Genomic DNA, 19,289 nt, shown 5'->3' with positions numbered 1-19,289 from the left:
CATCAGGGTCTTTTCAAATGAGTCAGCTCTTCGCATGAGGTGGCCAAAGTATTAGAGTTTCAGCTTCAACATCAGTCCTTCCAATGAACACCCAGGACTGATCTCCTTTAGGATGGACTGGTTGGATCTCCTTGCAGTCCAAGGGACTCTCAAGAGTCTTCTCCAACACCACAGTTCAAAAGCATCAATTCTTCAGCACTCAGCTTTCTTTACAGTCCAACTCTTACATCCATGTATGACTACTGGAAAAATCATAGCCTTGACTAGACAGACCTTTGTTGACAAAGTAATGTCTCTGCTTTTTAATATGCTGTCTAGGTTGGTCATATCTTTCTTTCCAAGGAGTAAGCGTCTTTTAATTTCATGGCTGCAGTCACCGTCTGCAGTGATTTTGGAGCAAGATGATAGCTTTTAAACAGGGTCCAATTTGAATCTCATTTCCCTTTAGAGAGGAATATTTTTCTGTTCACCTTGACAGTGGGAGGAAGATTTTAAGGTCTTCTTTGTGGAAGAAGAGTATTTCTTTTTAGAGAAAGGTTAAATCTGATGTTCATCTGTTTGGCACCATGATACTTCCTGTGTAATATCATTAAACACTTTTCACTGTAACAGTTCAGGGCATTGCATTCAGTTATCTCAGGCCTAATCTTGTTTATTAGCATTAATAGAGAAGATACAGGGATGGCAAAAAGTGATGGAAATAGCAGAAATAGTTAGAATGAAGATAATATGGTAATAGCTGCTGCCAGGCATGTGCTATGTGCCAGGTTCATGTAGAGACACAGCTTACCTACACACCATAGCTCCCAGTTCTTACGACAACTGCATGAGGTTGTCAGATGTGGTTTCATTTTTCAGATAAGAAACAACCTGAGAAGCAGTCTTTGAGAAGGTTACAAACTTAGTCTGCAATAGAATTCAGATAAAGTATGGTCCGTTTTCTCTGCTGCACACCAGAAACCACCCAATAAAACAAAATAAATGAAAAAGTAAATGGTTTGCTGTAAACCAATTGCAAGCCTCAAGACATATTGAATGAAAGGGCAGAGTGTAAATTATATGATATAAACTTGGTGGGGAGAAATAAAGCATTTCATCACTTCCCTGTACAACAAAGAAGAGGGAACAGTTGAAGGGGCAGTGACAACAATGGTGTCCCGAGACAATCATAAATACAGTCCACGGAAAATGAAATTTCAGAGAAGCAGGGAAAACTGAAGAATAGGAAGGACTGAACGTGTAGGTGATAGGTATGATTAAGACACCAAAGCAGAGGGAAAAAAGTAATTCAGGTGACCATTATATCAGTGTCTTTCAAACTTTCCTGACTACAGCCCGGAGTAAAAAATATATTTTACACAGGGACCCAGTTAACTAATGCTGTGTGTGTGTGTGTGTGTATACAGGTGCAAAGGGAGTTCACTGGACAAAGGATAGTCTTATTTATTTATTTTTATTTCAAATATGTTTTTAAAATTTTTATCTTATATTGAATAATAGTTGATTTACAATGTGTTAGCTTCAAGTGTACAACAAAGTGATTCAGTTATACATATATACATGTATCTATTCTATTTCAAATTCTTTCCCCATTGAAGTTATTACAAAATATTGAGTATAGTTCCCTGTGCTATACAGTAGGTCCTTGTTGGCTATCTGTTTTATATATAGTAGTATGAACACGTAAATCTCAAACTCCCAGTTTATCCCTCCCCTTTCTTTTCCCTTTGGTAGTCATGAATTTGTTTTTTATGTCTGGGAGACTATTTCTGTTCTATAAATAAGCTCATTTGTATCATTTTTTAGATTCTGCATCTAAGTGATATCATATGATATTTGTCTTTGTCTGACTTGAGAAGGGACAGTCTTTTAAACAAGTGTTGCTACAACAATTGAATAGCCACACACACAAAAGTTGAACTTCAATGCATGTCTCTCATCATATACATTTTTTTTTTTTTGACCATGCAACTTGTGGGATCCTAGTTCCCTGACCAGGGATCAAACCTGGGCCCCCCTTCAGTGGAAGTGCAGAGTTCTAATTGCTGGACTGCCAAAGAATTCCTGACATGTACAAAAAATGACTTGAAATGGATCATAAACCTAAATGAAAAACCCCAAAGTATAAAACCTCTAAAGAAAACATAAGAGAAAACCTTTGTGACCTTGGGTTAGGTAAATAACTTTTTAGACTCAACATCTTAAAGATGATCCATAAGAGTTAATTTATAAATTGGTCTTTATCAAAGTTATAACTTCTATTCTCCATAAGACACTGTTAGGAGGATAAAAATAGAATGACAGACTAGAAGAAAATATTTACAAAATACATATTAATAAAGGACTTGTGTCCAGAAATAACTCTCAAAACTCTCCATAAGGAAACAACACACACACACAAAAGGGCAAAAGACTTGGACCCTTTATCAGAGAAGACCTACAGATGGCAAATCAGCACAAAATGCTCAATATTATTAGTTGTTAGAGAAGCCAGACCAAAATTGCAATGAGATAGCATCACCCACTTATTTGAAGGGCAAAAAATTAGGACAGACTCTACCGTGTTTTGGTGTGGATGCTGAGAACACTGCAGTGTTCAGTAGAAAACTGCTGGTGAGACTATAAAACAGATGACCACTTTGGGGATCAATTTACAGTGTTTTAGGTTAATACACCTACCGTATGACCCAACCATTCCACTCCCAGGTTTTACCGAAGAGAAATGAAAGCCTATGTCCACAGAACGGTCTGTACACAGATGCTCACAGCAGCTTTATTTATAACAGCCCCAAACTGAAAATAACCCCACAGTCCATCACCAGGAAAATGAATACACTAAGTGTTGCATATTCATACAAGATACTGTTTATCGATAAAAAGGGATAACCTATTGGTATGTGAGTGATCTCAAAATAATTATGCTTAGTGTCAGTAGCCAGACAAAAGAGAGTGCAGCTATATGATGCCATTTAGGTAAACTTGTAGAAAATTCAATTAATTTATAGTAACTGAATGCAGATATGTGGTTGCCTTGGTATGGGAAAGGGTAGGGAGTGAGAAAAAGAGAGGATTTATAAAGTGGCATGAGGAAATTTGGAGGTGATGGGATATGATTTTTATTTTTATTGTGATGATGGTTCATGGGTAGGGTTGCCAGATTTACCAAGTGAAAATACAAGGCACCCAACTAAATTTGAATTTTAGATAAAGAATATTTTTTAGTATAATTATGTATCATACAATGTTTGGAATATAGTTATGCAAAAAATTACTTATTGTTTATCTGAGATTCAAATTTAACTGGATGTTCTGTATTTATCTGACCCCCAGTTCATGTATGTACACATTTGTGGAGGGTGGAATGGAAGGAGGAGAGGGAGGGGAGGGAGGGAAGGGATATATGTATACATACAGCTGAATCACTTCATTGTATAGCAGAAGCTAACACAACATTGTAAAGCAATTATCCTCCAATTATAAAATAAATTTAAAAACCTTAGGATGCAGTTTATTGTATGTCAGTTACACTTCAATAAAGTTGCTAAAAACAAGAAACTGGATTAACCAAGGAGGATGTGATGACTTTCCCAGGTCCTCCCAGCATCAGCAGCCACACCAGGACCAAAGTCCTAATGCCATTTTCCCTAGTTCAAAGGCTCTTCTTGCTCTTCCAAGCTGATTCAAGAACAAATGTTTGCTCACAAGGAGGGAAAAATAGACTCCCAAAGAATGGACATTCAGAAATGGACTGACCAGAAACTTTAAATTAGTTTATAATGTATAATCTCTGCTCTCATGTGTGAAGTCTAATATTTCACCTATTTGCAAACCCATTTATTTATTTTTACTTAAAACAATCGTTTTATCACATTCACAGATTACACATTCTTTGGGTCAGAAATTGGGAAAGGGCACAGCAGGGTAGCTGGTCTCTGCGTGATATCTAGGGTCTCACCTAGGAGGATTCAGTCTATGGGCAAGAATCCTCTTGAGGCATCATCATTCACAGGTCAATGGCTGACGTTCATTGTCTACTTAGACCCCTTTTGGGGCCGTCAGACCGAGGCTGCCGCTGGTCTCCCTGTGTGGCCTGGACTTCCTCACAACATGGCAGCCTTGAACTTCTTAAATGGGGACCAGGGCTCCAGAGGTGAGTGTCTCAAGAGGCAAGAAGTGGTAGATGCCAGTTCTAAGGGCTGGAACCAGAGATGAGAGCAGGGTCACTTTTGCCATATGCTACAAACTCATTTTAAAAGCAAAATGCCTCAGTATTGTGAATTTGTTCTTGAAATAAACAAGGACTTGTTTCATTTCAATCCCCTTGACTAGTACCTAGGAACATAAGCAGTCCCCTGGCTGGCTGAGGAGAGAAGTGTAAAGGTGTAATAAAAGGATACAGGGAGCCTGGTAGTCCAGTGGTTAAGACTCCATGCTAGCATTGCAGGGGGGATGGGTTTGATCCCTGGTTGGGCGGGGCCAAAAAAGGATTTTTAAAAAAACATATCAAATGGATAAACAACAAGTTCCTACTGTATAGCACAGGGAACTGTATTCAATATCCTGGGATAAAAGAAAATGGAAAAGAATATGAAAAAGAATGTACATATATATAAATGAGTCACTCTGCTGTACAGCAGAAATTAACACATTGTAAATCAACTCTGATAAAAAATGAATTTAAAAAGATACAAAAATGTAGAGAGTACCAATCTGTTGATTACTGCTTACCTGCTTTCTATAATCAAACATTTCTCAATAATCCCAATAGGGGGCTCACAAGTTTTTCTTGCAACCTACTTTTGGCCATTTTAAAGCCATTCTTATTTATTTATTTGGCCATGCAATATGGGCCATGTGGGATCTTAGTTTCCCAACGAGGGATCGAATCCATGCCCCCTGCAGTGGAGGCACTGGAAGTACTGAGTTTTAATCACTGGATTGCCAGGCCAGTCCCTTAAAGTTATCTTTACGCATTTATTATATAATTCACAAGGTGGAGAAATATCATTTTCTAGTCTAAATTGTCCTGGTCTAAACTGGAGTCGCTTATGGCCATCTAGAAATAAACAACCCTTTCCTGGTGTCCTGTTTATCTGGGGGATAGAGAAGGAATGGCCATATTTCATTGAGGCTAAAAAGTGTTAATTTCATAAATTGTATTCTAATTCCTCTGTAATTTTGGAGTACTTTGCTATCAATGCCTACATTTAAAGTGGTAAGTTTCTTTTCTTTTCTCTTTTGGAAGCAAACCTGGTATTAAGTCAATGGTATGTTTTACAACCCGTAGCAGCTGTTTCTACCCAGCCCTGTGTTAGTTAAGCTCTTCTCTCTGGATTGGGCAGTAATTACCATCATTACTCAGAGCATGAACAGAGAGCAATGTGTATCCGCTCAGCTCTTCCAGGGGTGGGTAAAACCAGTGCCATTCTTACTCATGTTATTATTTCCAGTCTATCTATATCGTTTATCATCCCACCTACTTTTCTGTTTTTATCTGCACTGGCAGGTTAACTACATTTATATCTCCTGACTGGTCACTTATGCAATTCTTAATAATATCAACAATCACAGAGTCAGAAATGAGATGGGGCCAAATTAACACCAGGAAAGTAGAATAAAGCAATGCTCTCTTCTGGGACCTTTTGTACAAATAAAAAGTAACCTCTTTTGGACTTTGTGGCTAAGACTCTGAGCTCCCAATGAAGGGGGCGGCCTGGGTTCAATCCCTGGTCAGGGAATTAGATCCTACCTGCATGCTGCAATTAAAGATCCAGAATGCTGCAAGGAAGATTGAAGATCCCGCATGCTGCAACTAAGACCCAACTCAGCCAAATAAATAAACATTTTATTTTTTTGAAAAGTAACCTTTTTGATGTAAAATAGTCATTTCAATAAAATGTTTATTTTTACAGCAATGTAACCAACTATTTGATTCTAGCAAATAGAGAAGCTTTCTGGTTTACCATGCATGGAGAAAGTGTCAGATAAAAGACACATATGACAAAAGTGTCAGATAAAAGACACATAAAGACCCCTCCAGATCAGGGATCTTCAACTGTACCCTGTGGACCAAATCTGGTTCAACCCCTGGTTTAACTACAGCTGAAAATGGTTTGACTTCCTAAGTGGTTGAAAAAATTCAAAGAAGAATACTTTGTAACATGTGAAATTATGTAACATTGCAATTTTAGTGTTCATAAGTCAAGTTTCATTGGAATACAGACACACTTTCATCTACATACTGTCTATGGTTTGTGCTGCAAAGTCAGGGCTGAGATGCTGTGACAGACATGGCAAGGCCCCAGAGCCTGAACCATTTCCTTTCCAGCCTCTCCTAGGACAGTTTGCCCACCTCTGCTCTAGCTTGGAAGGTCTGAGAGGAACACCACCCTCTCTCCCTTGCACTGTGTGAAGATGAGTTCATCTGGGGCCCCTGGCTTGCCTATTCTTTTCTGTTTCATGTAAAGTCATCTCTTCAAGCATGAGAGCATAAACACTAAATGAATTATAATTCATGTGATCAAGAACCAGATATTAAAGTAGCCACTTCAAATAATGCTATGTGTTATAAAAGTAGATTTTAGGACTTCCACCTGCCAATGCAGGGGACACGGGTTCTGTCTCTGGCCTGGGAAGTTGCCACATGCCTAGGGGCAGCTAAGCCCATACATCCAAACTGCTGGACCTGTGCTCTAGAGTCTGAGAACCACAGCTGGAGAAGCCACCACAGTGAGAAGCCTGCTCACCGCACCTGGAGAGTAGCCCCTACTTGCAGCAACTAGAGAAAGCCCACTTGCAGCAAATAAATAAAATTGTAAAAAGTGGATTGCAAAGCAGTAAAAAAAAATTTTGCATTGGGTGTGTGTTTTCCTTTTTTTCCTGTGACGAGTTTCCCAAAGCTCCGTAGCAGACAAGTCAGGGGGCTCACACACTCCTCCTTTCCAGGGAGCTGCCGTCTTGTTTAGTCGCATACTTTGGCCTCATATGACTCGGAGTAAAACCCTGATTCATCCATGCCAGTCACTGAAATCCAGTCCTCTTGCCAGGGCTTGGTTTTAGAAAGAGATAAATGACTCAATTCCCACCAATAAAATGAGAGAATAATTCACCTGGGTTTTCAAGGAAGAGCTTCTCCACTGATGAAACACCCCCCCCCCCACCTTGGGTAATATGGTACCTGCATATGATACCTGCAGCTGTGACAGCTTCCCTGGAGCCTCAAGGGGAGCTTGCCTAAAGGCAGCCTGGTTCCCTGGGGATTGCAGAGCACAGATCTAGGTAAAGCCTGTTCTTCTGAAAACAGTCCTGGGCTACAGCATTAAGCAAGTCTGGATTCTTTAAACCTCAGAAGATCTTACTATATGACACAATAATTTCCCTTATTATTTAATTCATTTGCAATGAATTTCCTGTTACTTGCAGTGCAGTTTTCCGTGGGTCTTTAAAATTAGTTCTAAATACGTATGTCTTGTTAATATCTTTTCTCATGGGAACATCTTGAGCCTGTCTTCATGAATGGCAAAGAGTTCCTTATCATAAATAGACCATTTTGTGCACATTTATACAAGAAAATTCCAAGTCAAAACCAAACAAAATGAAACCTATTTATTGTCTACTTAGATTTTCTCTTCACACAAGATAAACGTGGAGAATTATCTGGTTGCAGTTTTGTCAAGATGAGTGTGTCTGTTTTATTTTCTTTAAGTGAAAGCCCCGAGATGTTTACAGAAGTTTTGCTCTTACCTTCTTTCTGTGCTCACCAGGAAAAACACGGAATTATATACTTTTAGATTACATCAGCAAGTTCATGATAAAGTAGCTATTCTTTAACAAACATTACCAAGCTTTTGCTTAGTGCACCGCACCACCTAGAATGCTGTGGAAGTTTCAAAGCAAATAGAAGACAGTTGGAGTCTCTAAGGGAACTAACTTGGGGCCACTTGATGAGCAGAGAGATAGGAAGTTCCTAAAACAGCTGAGAAGCCTGAGCTCACACATGAAACATGGATCAAGCTGTACTTTACAGTTTCAGGGAATAATAAAATCTGTCCTGAGAGCAGGCAATGCTTTCTGAATGAGAACGTGATCTCTTTAGACTGTATGCTATCCCAGTCCATTCAGGACTATTCTCCCATCTATTGATCTGGGGATACTGGGTCTCCTTCCCTTGTGTACATCTGATTATGATTCCTTCTTTATATATCGAGTTGTAGATGATCTTTTCTGCTTGTCTTCTGAATTTTTGCATCAACAGTTGGTCTTTAAATAGTTGTAATTTTGGTGTGCCCATGGAAGGAGGTAAGCTCTGAGTCTTCCCCATTAGGCTCCCCCGTCCCTGGGATTCTCCAGGCAAGGACACTGGAGTGGGTTGCCATTTCCTTCTCCAATGCATGAAAGTGAAAAGTGAAAGTGAAGTCGCTCAGTCGTGTCCGACTCTTAGCGACCCCATGGACTGCAGCCCAACAGGCTCCTCCATCCATGGGATTTTCCAGGCGAGAGTACTGGAGTGGGGTGCCATTGCCTTCTCCCATCTTCCAAATACATATTGACAAATTGAGTCTTGCAGTTCACTCAGTGTTTAGATCTATCGAATAACTGCATGAATTTGATTGAAATATGGTTTTAAAATGTTCTAGTCCATGAGTCCATCCTGTGCTAATAGTTGGAAGTGGAGAATCCTGTGTACATTAGCAGTTACAACAATTAATCTCTATTATTGCCTCTTCTCCTTTCCCCACGTGCCTGTGTGTGACAGGTGTCCCTTAGAGTTTAGTATTTCGCATCTTGCCGTCTGACCTCTGTCTTGGTGTGATTCCCCCAAGTCCTGCTGTTCTTCATGGTGCATTTGCAATGGCCTGTTTATGCCCATATTGTCAACATATTTTCAAATATATGTATTAAAACAGTTCCATGTTCCACTCAGTACCTTTTGACTTATTTCCTTGGTGTGCTTCATTTTGGTCACTGAGGTGGAGAATTAGCCTCATGAGGCCATATTATGGGATAAAGTGATATTCCTGTGAGCATCCACCCTTCTCTGTGCCTCCAGCTATTCAGAATAAGTGTTGTGAAAAGCAATTCTTTCTCTGACCTCACCCTAAACTGTTGTATCATGAAGTCCAGGGTCCAAGGGAGTTCTGAAAATTAGAGAATCGCTTGCTTTTCCCTCAGTATGACTTTATATACTTGCCATCCTATGCTGGAATTCTTTTTTTTTAAATATGATTTATTTATTTTTGATTGTGGGTTGTGCCATCATTGCTCTGCGTGGGCTTTCTCTCGTTTCGGAGAGTGGGGGCTGCTCTTTAGTTGCAATGCACGGGTTTCTCACTGCGCTGGCTTCTCTTGTGGAGCACAAGCTCTGGGTTGTGCGAGCTTCAGTAGTTGTGCTGGGTGAGCTCAGTAGTTGCAGTTCCCGGGCTTGAGGGCACAGGCTCAGAAGTTGGGGTGCCCGGGCTTAGTTGCTTCGCGGCATGTGGGATCTTCCCAGACCAGGGATCAAACCTGTGTTTCTTGCATTAGCAGGCAGATTCTTTACCATTGAGCCCCCAGGGAAGCCCTTTGATGGAATTCTTTAATTCCTTTATTCAAAAAACAATTCTCTTCAGCATTCAACACATGTTTCTTGAAGACCTACATGTTTCAAGAACTGTGTTGGTCATTAAGACTTTTATAGAGATTACATACATTTAATAAATAAATAAATATATGCATATAAAAATAAAATAAATAATAAATAATTATATGCATGAGAAAGAGGACATTTGCCATTTGCCACCTGGTGGGTATTATACTTAGTGAAATAAGCAGAGAACGAAAAATGCTATATAATATCACTAATATGTAGAATCTAAAAAAGTCACACACTTGAAGAGTAAAATTGTGGTTACCAGGGGCTGGGAATTGGTGCAATAAAACGGATATTGTTTAAAGAGAAAAACTCTAAAAAAAGAGGTACAAACTCAAAGAATAGCAAATAACCCTAGAGATCTAATGTACAGCGTAGTGAATATGGACAACAATATGGTATTATCAAAATTGCTAACAGACTAGTTTTAATTAGTTTAGTCCAGCCACTAAAAGGAAATGATAGATGTGCTGATTATCACTACAGTGGTGATCATATTAGAATATATAAATGTATCAACTCAATATGTTGTACACCTTAAATGTATACAGGATTTACGTCAAATCTATTTCAATTAAAAAGTTTTTAAGTATTTACAAAGATAAATAAAAACCTTTACCCTCTAGGAGTTTACAAATAGAGTAGATCCAATTAATACAGTATTAAAAAGATGAAATCAAAAGAAACTACTGTGAAGGCAGCATGCTGAGTGTCTAATTTGGACTTGGCAGGATTAGAGATGTTTTCCAGAAAAGGCAGCACTCACAGTAAGTCTTGAAAGATGAGTTCTGATCATGAGAAAAGGTGAAGGACAGTAGACTCCAGTTTACAAAGACACTAGTCAGCCATCCTAAGAAATCTGGATGAAAAAAGATATAGGCCCCGGAGAAAACCATTTCATGTTTGTTAGGAGACATGAGAGCTGAGACTAGTTAGAAGGTTATAAGCCAGATGAGAGATGCTGAAGGATGGTTAATATCACCTGCCTCTCAGTGAGAAGAGAAGCTCCTTGAAGGCAGGTCTTGGCTTTGTTTGCTGCTCTTTGCATAACACTGGGAACAGTGCCTGGCATATAGTTCAATAATTATTTGTTGAATGAATGAATGCATAAGTCAGTGAGAGAACAAGTGAATAAAGGAGTTACTTCATTAATTAACGGAAACACTGCAAGTACAGGAGAGAAATCAGAAACACCTGCCTCAGGATGGAACTTTCTTTCTCTGCTGACACATGCCACAGCCAGGGCCTTTTCAGGTTGGCAGCAGGTGACACTTGGTGGAAAGCCATCAGATTTTCTGATCTGGGCTCTTTCCATCCTCCATGGCACCTGCTTCCTTCCTGTCCCTCATCTTCAGAGATTGATAGACTATGGCTTCTGGGTCAAATTTGTCCTGCCACCTGCGAGCAAAGAATGTTCTTTATTTTTTCAAATGGTTGGGGCGGGGTGGGGGGGCAATGGGGAAGCAAAAGAAGAATAACAGCTTGTAAGATGTGAAAATTACATGAAATTAAAATCGCAATGTCTATATATAAAATTTTATTGGAACCCAGCCATGCCCGTTTGTTTACATGGTGTCCATGGAGTTGAGACAGAGGCTGTATGCCCCAAACACAAAGTGAAAAATATTTCCTCTCTGGCCCTTTGTGGGGAAAGTTTGTCAACCCCTGAACTAGAAGAGCTCTCAGGAAAGGCTTTGAAGTTTATTCACAATAAGAAATAAATTATTAGTGAAAGTTCCTAAAATATCCTTTAAAAAATATAACAGGTAAGACAAAGCATCAAATTAAAATGAGAAACGAACAAACAAGAAAGAGGAAGAGACATAAATAGTCATGTTGATGTATATTATGTGTCAGATCATCAGATAAGCACTTCTTTCAATAAAATTATCTCCTCTCCCTCCAACAAGGCGGTCACATAGGCATCACTGTTCTTTTTTTTAATCATTTTTAAAAATTAAAATGAATTTTTAATGCTGTTACTTCATGTGTACAAGATAATGATTCATATATATACATATTTTTTTTTCAGGTTCTTTTCCATTATAGGTTATTGAAAGATATTGAACATAGTTCCCTGTGCTATACATTAGGTCTCTGTTGATTATCTATTTTATATATAGTGGTGTATATATGTCAATCCCAAACTCAATTTATCCCTCCTCTCCCTTTTTTCCTTTGGTAACCATGTTTTTTTTTTCTTCTGTGTCTGTGAGTCTATTTCTGTTTTGTAAATAAATTCATTTGTATCATTTTTAAATTGGATGACAACTATAAGTAATATCATATGATATTTGTCTTTGTCTGCTTTCTTCAGTTAGTAAGATAATTTTAAATTGGATGACAACTATAATATCATATGATATTTGTCTTTGTCTACTTTCTTCAGTTAGTATGATAATCTCTTGGTTTATTCACATTGTTGCAAATGACAGTTTCATTCCTTTTAATGGCTGAGTAGTATTCCATTGTATATTTGTACCACATCTTTTTTCCCATTCATCTGTCAATGGACATCTAGTTTTCCTTGTCCTGCCTATTGTAAACACTGGAGTGTGTGTATTTTTTCTCATTTTATAGATGAGTCTAAATTCAGAGGCTGAATAACATTCCCTGGGTCACAAAGCCAGCATAAGACAAAGTCAGGATTTGACCCTACAGTAGTTTAGCTTGTAAACTACATCCTCAACTGTAACTTTAGAATTTCAGACACTAACGAGCAGGTCATGTTGGGCATGTACAGGGGAGAAAGGGTCTACCCTCTGCCCTTGAGATCATAGTTTCTCCAGGGCAGGAAGATGAAGAAATAAGAACCCATGAAGTTGGCCCAGGTGTGAAAGGAAGTACATCTCCCTCCCACATCATGATGTGAGCCTCTGGGCAGAGGATCAATGCTGGGCAGCTCTGTTCAAACATTACAGCTGCAGGTCATCCACTGGAGCTGGTCTTCAGGTGTGAACGAGACCTCCAAAACAGATGGGCACATGATGATTTTATTAACCCAGGAGCTGACAACTTCATGATTGGCAAATGAGGGGTGGAGTTTTGGGGAGAGAATGAACGATCCAAAAAAACTTCCCATAGGATGATAAACAAATAGGAACTCCCTAAGGGGTATAGCAACAGTGGTTGAACGGACGTCTTAGTTGTTAAAAGAAAAATAAAGAGACTGTGGATTGGACAGGAATTGGGAGTTTGGCTTTTAGGCAGGGAATTGGATCCAGCAGAGAGTCTTGGCTCTGGAGGATGAGGGTCAGAATAATGAGCCACACAAAGCCAGACACCTATGGAGCTGCCCATCAGGGTAACCCCATGTCTGCATTGCTGGCTGGGCAGTCACGGTGGATCTTTTGATTATGTGAGCACTGGGCTGGCTCCAGGGGATGGCTGTGAATCTGGCCCATGGAGGATGGTGGTACCAGCTGGCTCTGCTGTGAAGGTGGCTGCCTGTGTCAGCTCCACAGCCTGGGAGAATTGTCCCAGAAGTTCCTGTACCGCGCACACTGTATCACGCTATTTCCAAGGCACACAGGAGATGGGTGGGGGTGGGGTGGTGGGGGTCAGGAAAGTCCAATGGCTCGATTGAAAAGCCAAAGAGAAGCTTGATTCTCTGGGGAGCCCCTCTCCCCACGCTTGACTTGCAAAGCACATGCACTTTCCACGATTCTGTCTAAAATGAAGTGTTTAGACTCAGCTGTCAAGAAAGTGTTCTTTTAAAAAATGTATTGCGGTCCACTGAGTGAGGAGGAGTAACTACAGATAGACATCTGCTCTCACATTGGCAGTGGCGTGAGGGGACGACAAAATTTCAGCAGCAACTGAAACATTACAAAGAGGATCATTATTTCCCCAACGCTGCTGGTACCTGCAGGACGTGTACAGGTGACCCAGTGGAAAATAAGATACACGTTTAAATCAGTTTGGTAAAAGCTGGGTTACATAATTGCAAACAGGTTCATTTAGTGCAGGATTTCTCAGAACTTTTAAAATGCTTTTTGGAGGCTGGGAATTTCTCAAAGGCAAATGGACATTGTCCCAAATGTACCTGATGGTGGAGCACCCCCGCCCCCACCCAGGCATTGTCATATCACCCATGGGAGCAGCATTAGGGGAACATTTGGGAAAACACCAGTCTACTCTAGTGGCTCAGATGATAAAGAATCCGCCTACAACGCAGGAGACCCGGGTTCGATCTCTGGGTCCAGAAGATCCCCTGGAGAAGGAAATGGCAACCCATTCCAGTGTTCTTGCCTGGGAAATCCCAGGGACAGAGGAGCCTGGTAGGCTACAGTCCATGAGGTTGCAAGTGGTCGTCTGAACTGAACTGAACTGAACTGAACCATTCAGTTCAATTCAGTATAGTTCAGTCGCTCAGTCGTGTCCGACTCTTTGCGACCCCATGAATTGCAGCACGCCAGGCCTCCCTGTCTATCACCAACTCCCGGAGTTCACTCAGACTCACGTCCGTCGAGTCGGTGATGCCATCCAGCCATCTCATCCTCTGTCGTTCCCTTTTCCTCCTGCCCCCAATCCCTCCCAGCATCAGAGTCTTTTCCAATGAGTCAACTCTTCGCATGAGGTGGCCAAAGTACTGGAGTTTCAGCTTTAGCATCATTCCTTCCGGAGAAATCCCAGGGCTGATCTCCTTTAGAATGGATTGACTGGATCTCCTTGCAGTCCAAGGGACTCTCAAGAGTCTTCTCCAACACCACAGTTCAAAACTACTGAGTAACTAACACTTTCACTTTCACGCTTGGGAAAACACCAGCCTAAGCATACCCTGAAACTTCAGCAAGACTAAAACAGTCACAATTTCATCCTGTTTGGAGGAGATTGCAAATTTGTGTTTATGGCAGGAGCTTTGTAAGTGAGCCCTCAGCACTGGTTAATTTGGGAGAGAAAACAGTTTTTAATGCTCGGTCACCCTATACAGAGTCCTTTTGCCTGAGTGAGAATGTGCAGTCATAATGGATTCATCACAGGAAACGAGCCAGTCGACACGCAGGCATCCCAGGGGGCACGGTGATTAGGAAGCTGGGGAATCATCTGTCCGGGTCTTGTGTCTGGAGAGCCATTTCTCATGTTTGCTTTTTTAAAATTTTTTAAATTAATTCAGTTCGGTTCAGTCGCTCAGTCATGTCCGACTCTTTGCGACCCCATGGACTGCAGCAGGCCTGGCTTCCCTGTCCATCACCAACTCCCAGAGCCTACTCAAACTCACGTCTATTGCATCAGTGATGCCATCCACCCATCTCATCCTCTGTCATCCCCTTCTCCTCCCACCTTCAATCTTTCCCAGCATCAAGGTATTTATTTTGATGTATTTATTTTTGACTGCACTGGGTCTTCATTGCTGAGCGTGGGCTTTCTCTAGTTGCGGTGAGGGGACGCTCATTGCAGTGGTTTCTCTTGCTGCGGTTTACGGGCTCAGTAGTTGTGATGCACTGGCTTAGTTGTTCAATGTTATGTGGGATCTTCCTGGATCAGGGATCAAACCCACATCCCCTGCATTGGCAGGCAGATTCTTATGTGCCCCTAGGGAAGTCCCACTTCTCTCATTTCAGTTTCCTTGGAAAGCTTGGAGGATTTTTCTAGGCACAGATTTGTTACCATACTGACCTCTCCATCAGAGCACTTAGTCAAACTCCCGACTACTTGTACTCTCTGAAAACCCTCAGTTCAATGACCCAAGACAAAACCAGAGGGGCTCTGGGGCCAGAAGGCACCAAGTAACACCATGACCATAGCAAAACCTCTGTCTCCAAAGTCTGGGCTTCCCTTGAGTAAGAGGAGTGATGCTCCTTTTTGTGTCTCCAATCTGCCCAGACAGTGCTTCAGCCACTTTGCTTCTGGGTCTTCTGAGACACTTCCTGGGCCGCAGTTCATTGTCTGTTCTAATCAGACCCTTCCTGGCTTCACTTTACACATTTACATCATCAACTTTCAACACCAGTTGTATGTAAGTGATCTTTTTCCAGATCTCCTCTTATGTTTGCTTGTTTTGCCCACTTCCACAATTCATTGATTCCTTTTTGTTCATTGTCTTTCATTTAAAATACCAGTATTTATTTAATGCCCCTGCCTTTGGGCCTCTTCATTTGACATTTTTCTCCATCTTCCTATGGCTTCTAATACATTTGGGGAATTTTCTAATCCTCATTTCAGGATTTTATCTCTCTAGATAAAACATTCTAATGTCTAAAGACCTACATCCTTAAAATGTGGTATACGTGAGAAGTTTTAGTGTTTAGAATGTGTCAGCTATTCACAACAGCCAAGACATGGAAACAGACAGTGGAATATTACTCAGCCACAAAAAATGAAATAATTCCATTTGCAACATGGGTGGATCTAGAGATTATTATACTAAGTGAAGTAAGTCAGAGAATGACAAATATTATATATAATGGCTTATATATGGAATAAAAAATGATACAAATGACATCATCTATGAGACAGAAACAAAATCACAGACTTAGAGAACAGACCTATTGCTGCCAGGCTGGACTTGGAGCAGGGAAGCATGGATTGGGGGTTTGGGATTAGCAGACAAACTAGTTTATGTATAGGATGGATAAACATCAAGGTCATGCTGTGTAGAAAAAAATAACACAATACTGTGAATCAACTATTTCAATAAAATAAAATAAAATAAAACATGTTTGTATTAAATTGGTTATAAAGAAAGCCATGTAGTGGGGTGATTAAGAGCCCAGTCTGTGAGATAGCCTGTCAAGGAGTGAAGGGCTTGTTAGCTATGACTCTGGACAAGTAACTAATCTTTCTGGGCCTCGTTTTCTCCAATTATAAACTGGGGAAAATAATACCCCATACTTCATTTGGTTATTATAAGGAGCAACTGAATTAACATATCTAAAAAGCTTATGGCAGCACCTAGAACATAGTGCACGCAATCATTACTGAATGCACAAAATCATTAGCTAGAATTATCTCCACCTTTTAGAATAACCAAAGCATCTCAGAATAAAGTGCGGAGGTTTTCAGGGTTTTTTTTTCTTTCTGTTTTAAGGCCCAGCTTATGTAAAGGATCACCTCCCTCAAGTCGCTCAGCACACTGCCTACATAGGAGAAAAGCGTCCTGCATTAGAGAAAACTGGAGATCTCAGATATTTATGGAGGCCTGCCTCGAACAGAAGCTTGCCAGCTAAATATAAACCTGAGTATGTTGGTGAAATTGGCTGGGGAATACCAGAGTATGATTTTATCAACAAAACAAGGCTTCAGACTGGCTTTCACATCAAGGTATTGCTTTTAAATTTATGCTCCTCCTCAAACATTGTTTGCTTTTTTATTTCTCCCAATGAATAGTTTATTTTTTCCAGACTAATTTTACAACTAATTTATTATTACAATTAATTGAAGCAGATAACAATACAGTCAAAATCAAGTAAGCCGAAAAAGTTTTAAGTCCCTCACTGTGATTTCTAGCCTTGGGTATAATGTCATAAGGACTGTTACTAGTAAAATGCTCCATCATGTATTGAAAAATCTGTATGTCAGACTTTCAAAAAAAGACTTGCTTTCAAATAAACACCTGGAACCATCAAAAAACAAAAGCAAAAAAAACTCTAAGTGGCAGCTCTTTGGTATCCATAATATTAAATATGTCTCCAAGACTTCTTCACATTAAACTTTTTCACATCAAATGTATTGATCTAGGAATCGGAAAAAAATCATTATATTTGTAGGGCTTCTGTTTCATCATCAGTACAGTAAATGATAACAGCTTTCACTTGCCCTCCCTACCATTTTCTGATTTAAATGCTTTCTGAGTTTGCTTCCATAAGAAACCTTGTGTCCTGGACTTGTCCTTGAGAAGCAATGAGATTGGAGTTTGTGCAGAAAAATGACTGTGTGGATAAAAGTACTTGGCTGCCATCACCCTCTTTAAGTCCCTTGAATACATGAGAGGAGGGGTGTGAAGAGAAGGAAGCCGGAGGGAATCCAAAAGCATTTGCACTTGGCTTTGGCATGCATCCAGATTCCCGTCTATTCGGTGACATTCACACACATTCCCCCGCTCTTGAGCGGCTCGGTGAGTGGGTGGTGGTAAAGCAGCAGTCTGTGCTGGACGTCATCCACAAACCTAGAAACCAGCCCCAGAGATTCAAAACCCGGATCGTGCCTCTAAGTCAGGCCATCTAGGGCGGGTAGCGGGAGGGCTCTGAAAAAGCCTGCCTTACCTCCCTTCAGTGATGTGGATGCAGGCATGAGCACAGCCAGTCTCCTCTGAAACAGAGAGCACAGGTTATTTTAGAAGCAAAATCTGAGGATTCAGACTTTTTTCCAGGCAGGTCTTTCCCTGGAAATTGAATATGTATCAATGATGCAGCAACAAATTGAATATGTATCAATTGCCTTAATTCCTGAGGCAATTAGTGCCATCTTATGTGCATGCGTGCTCAGTCGTGTCCGACCCTACGACCCCATGAACTGTGGCCCTCCAGGCTTCTCTGTGCATAGAATTATCCAGGCAAGAATACTGGATTGGGTTGCCATTTCCTCTTCCAGGGGATCTTTCCAATCCAGGGATCAAACCTGCATCTCCTGCTTTGGCAGGCAGATTCTTTACCACTGAGCGACCTGGGAAGCCCACAGTGTTATACAGAATGGTTAACAAAGTTAAAGCCTTTTTCTGGACCAACCTTCCTCAGTACCTGAGAGCAGCTGGGAGCTCAGGCTTTGGGGTCATACAGCGTGGGTTCCACTCCTGCCTGAGGTCAGGTTCAGCTCTGTGATCCTGGGCTCTGAGTTCACCTCCCTGGGTCTCTGAGCCTCCTCTGCTCCATGGTGGTGTTTAGGTGTCCACTTCCTGAGACCACTTGAATTCCTACCCCACCCTGCCACCTCCTAGCTGTGAGAGATCTTGGGCCAGTTCCTCAAGAGCGCTGCGTCTCTTCATCATGAACCTGAGCATTTGCCTTACTGGGCTGTCATGAAGAAATATCTGCCAACTGCTGGCTACAGTATCTGCCACACAGCAAGCTCTAGGTCTGGTATGCTTCTTAACTTCCCAACATAATGTTTTCCTACTTACATATTAAACCCCAAAAATGAAAACACTTTTAGCTTAAGTTAGGAATACAAGGGAATTTCCTAATCTGATATGGATTATCTATAAAAAAGGAGATTACAATAGAGATACTTGATAAAACAGTGAAAGCATTTCTCTTTAAGACCAAGAACAAGACATGGATGCCCCAAATCCTGATTTTTTTTCATTTAGCTTTGTCCTGGAGGTCTTAACCATGGCAGTAAGGAAAAAAAAAAGTATAAAATGTGTAAAGATTGAAATAGAAGAAGTAAAACTATCATTATTTGCTAACATGTTTGTCTACCTAGAATACCTCAAAGTATACGCGAATTTGGTAGTCAGATTAGATCAGATCAGTCGCTAAGTCGTGTCTGACTCTTTGCGACCCCATGAATCGCAACACGCCAGGCCTCCCTGTCCATCACCAACTCCTGGAGTTCACTCAGATTCACGTCCATCGAGTCAGTGATGCCATCCAGCTATCTCATCCTCTGTCGTCCCCTTCTCCTCCTGCCCCCAATCCCTCCCAGCATCAGAGTCTTTTCCAATGAGTCAACTCTTCGCATCAGGTGGCCAAAGTACTGGAGTTTCAGCTTTAGCATCATT

At 40.8% G+C, this 19,289-nt stretch overlaps 1 protein-coding gene across 1 annotated transcript in view; it reads left to right on the top strand.

The window, feature by feature from the left end:
- Positions 1-19,289, top strand: part of LOC104985757 (chromosome unknown open reading frame, human C4orf45) — a 134,252-nt gene that overhangs the window by 34,766 nt on the left and 80,197 nt on the right. Inside the window, exon 2 of the mRNA XM_010836085.1 lies at positions 16,659-16,891. Coding sequence (XP_010834387.1) covers positions 16,659-16,891 — 233 coding nt within the window. The remainder of the gene's footprint in view (positions 1-16,658; positions 16,892-19,289) is intronic.

Source organism: Bison bison, unplaced genomic scaffold (assembly GCF_000754665.1).
Source record: "Bison bison bison isolate TAMUID 2011002044 unplaced genomic scaffold, Bison_UMD1.0 scf7180017864060, whole genome shotgun sequence".
NCBI classification, from domain to species: Eukaryota; Metazoa; Chordata; class Mammalia; order Artiodactyla; family Bovidae; genus Bison; species Bison bison.
Note: the sequence above shows the minus strand (reverse complement) of the source record. Positions and strands in the feature narration are given on the sequence as shown.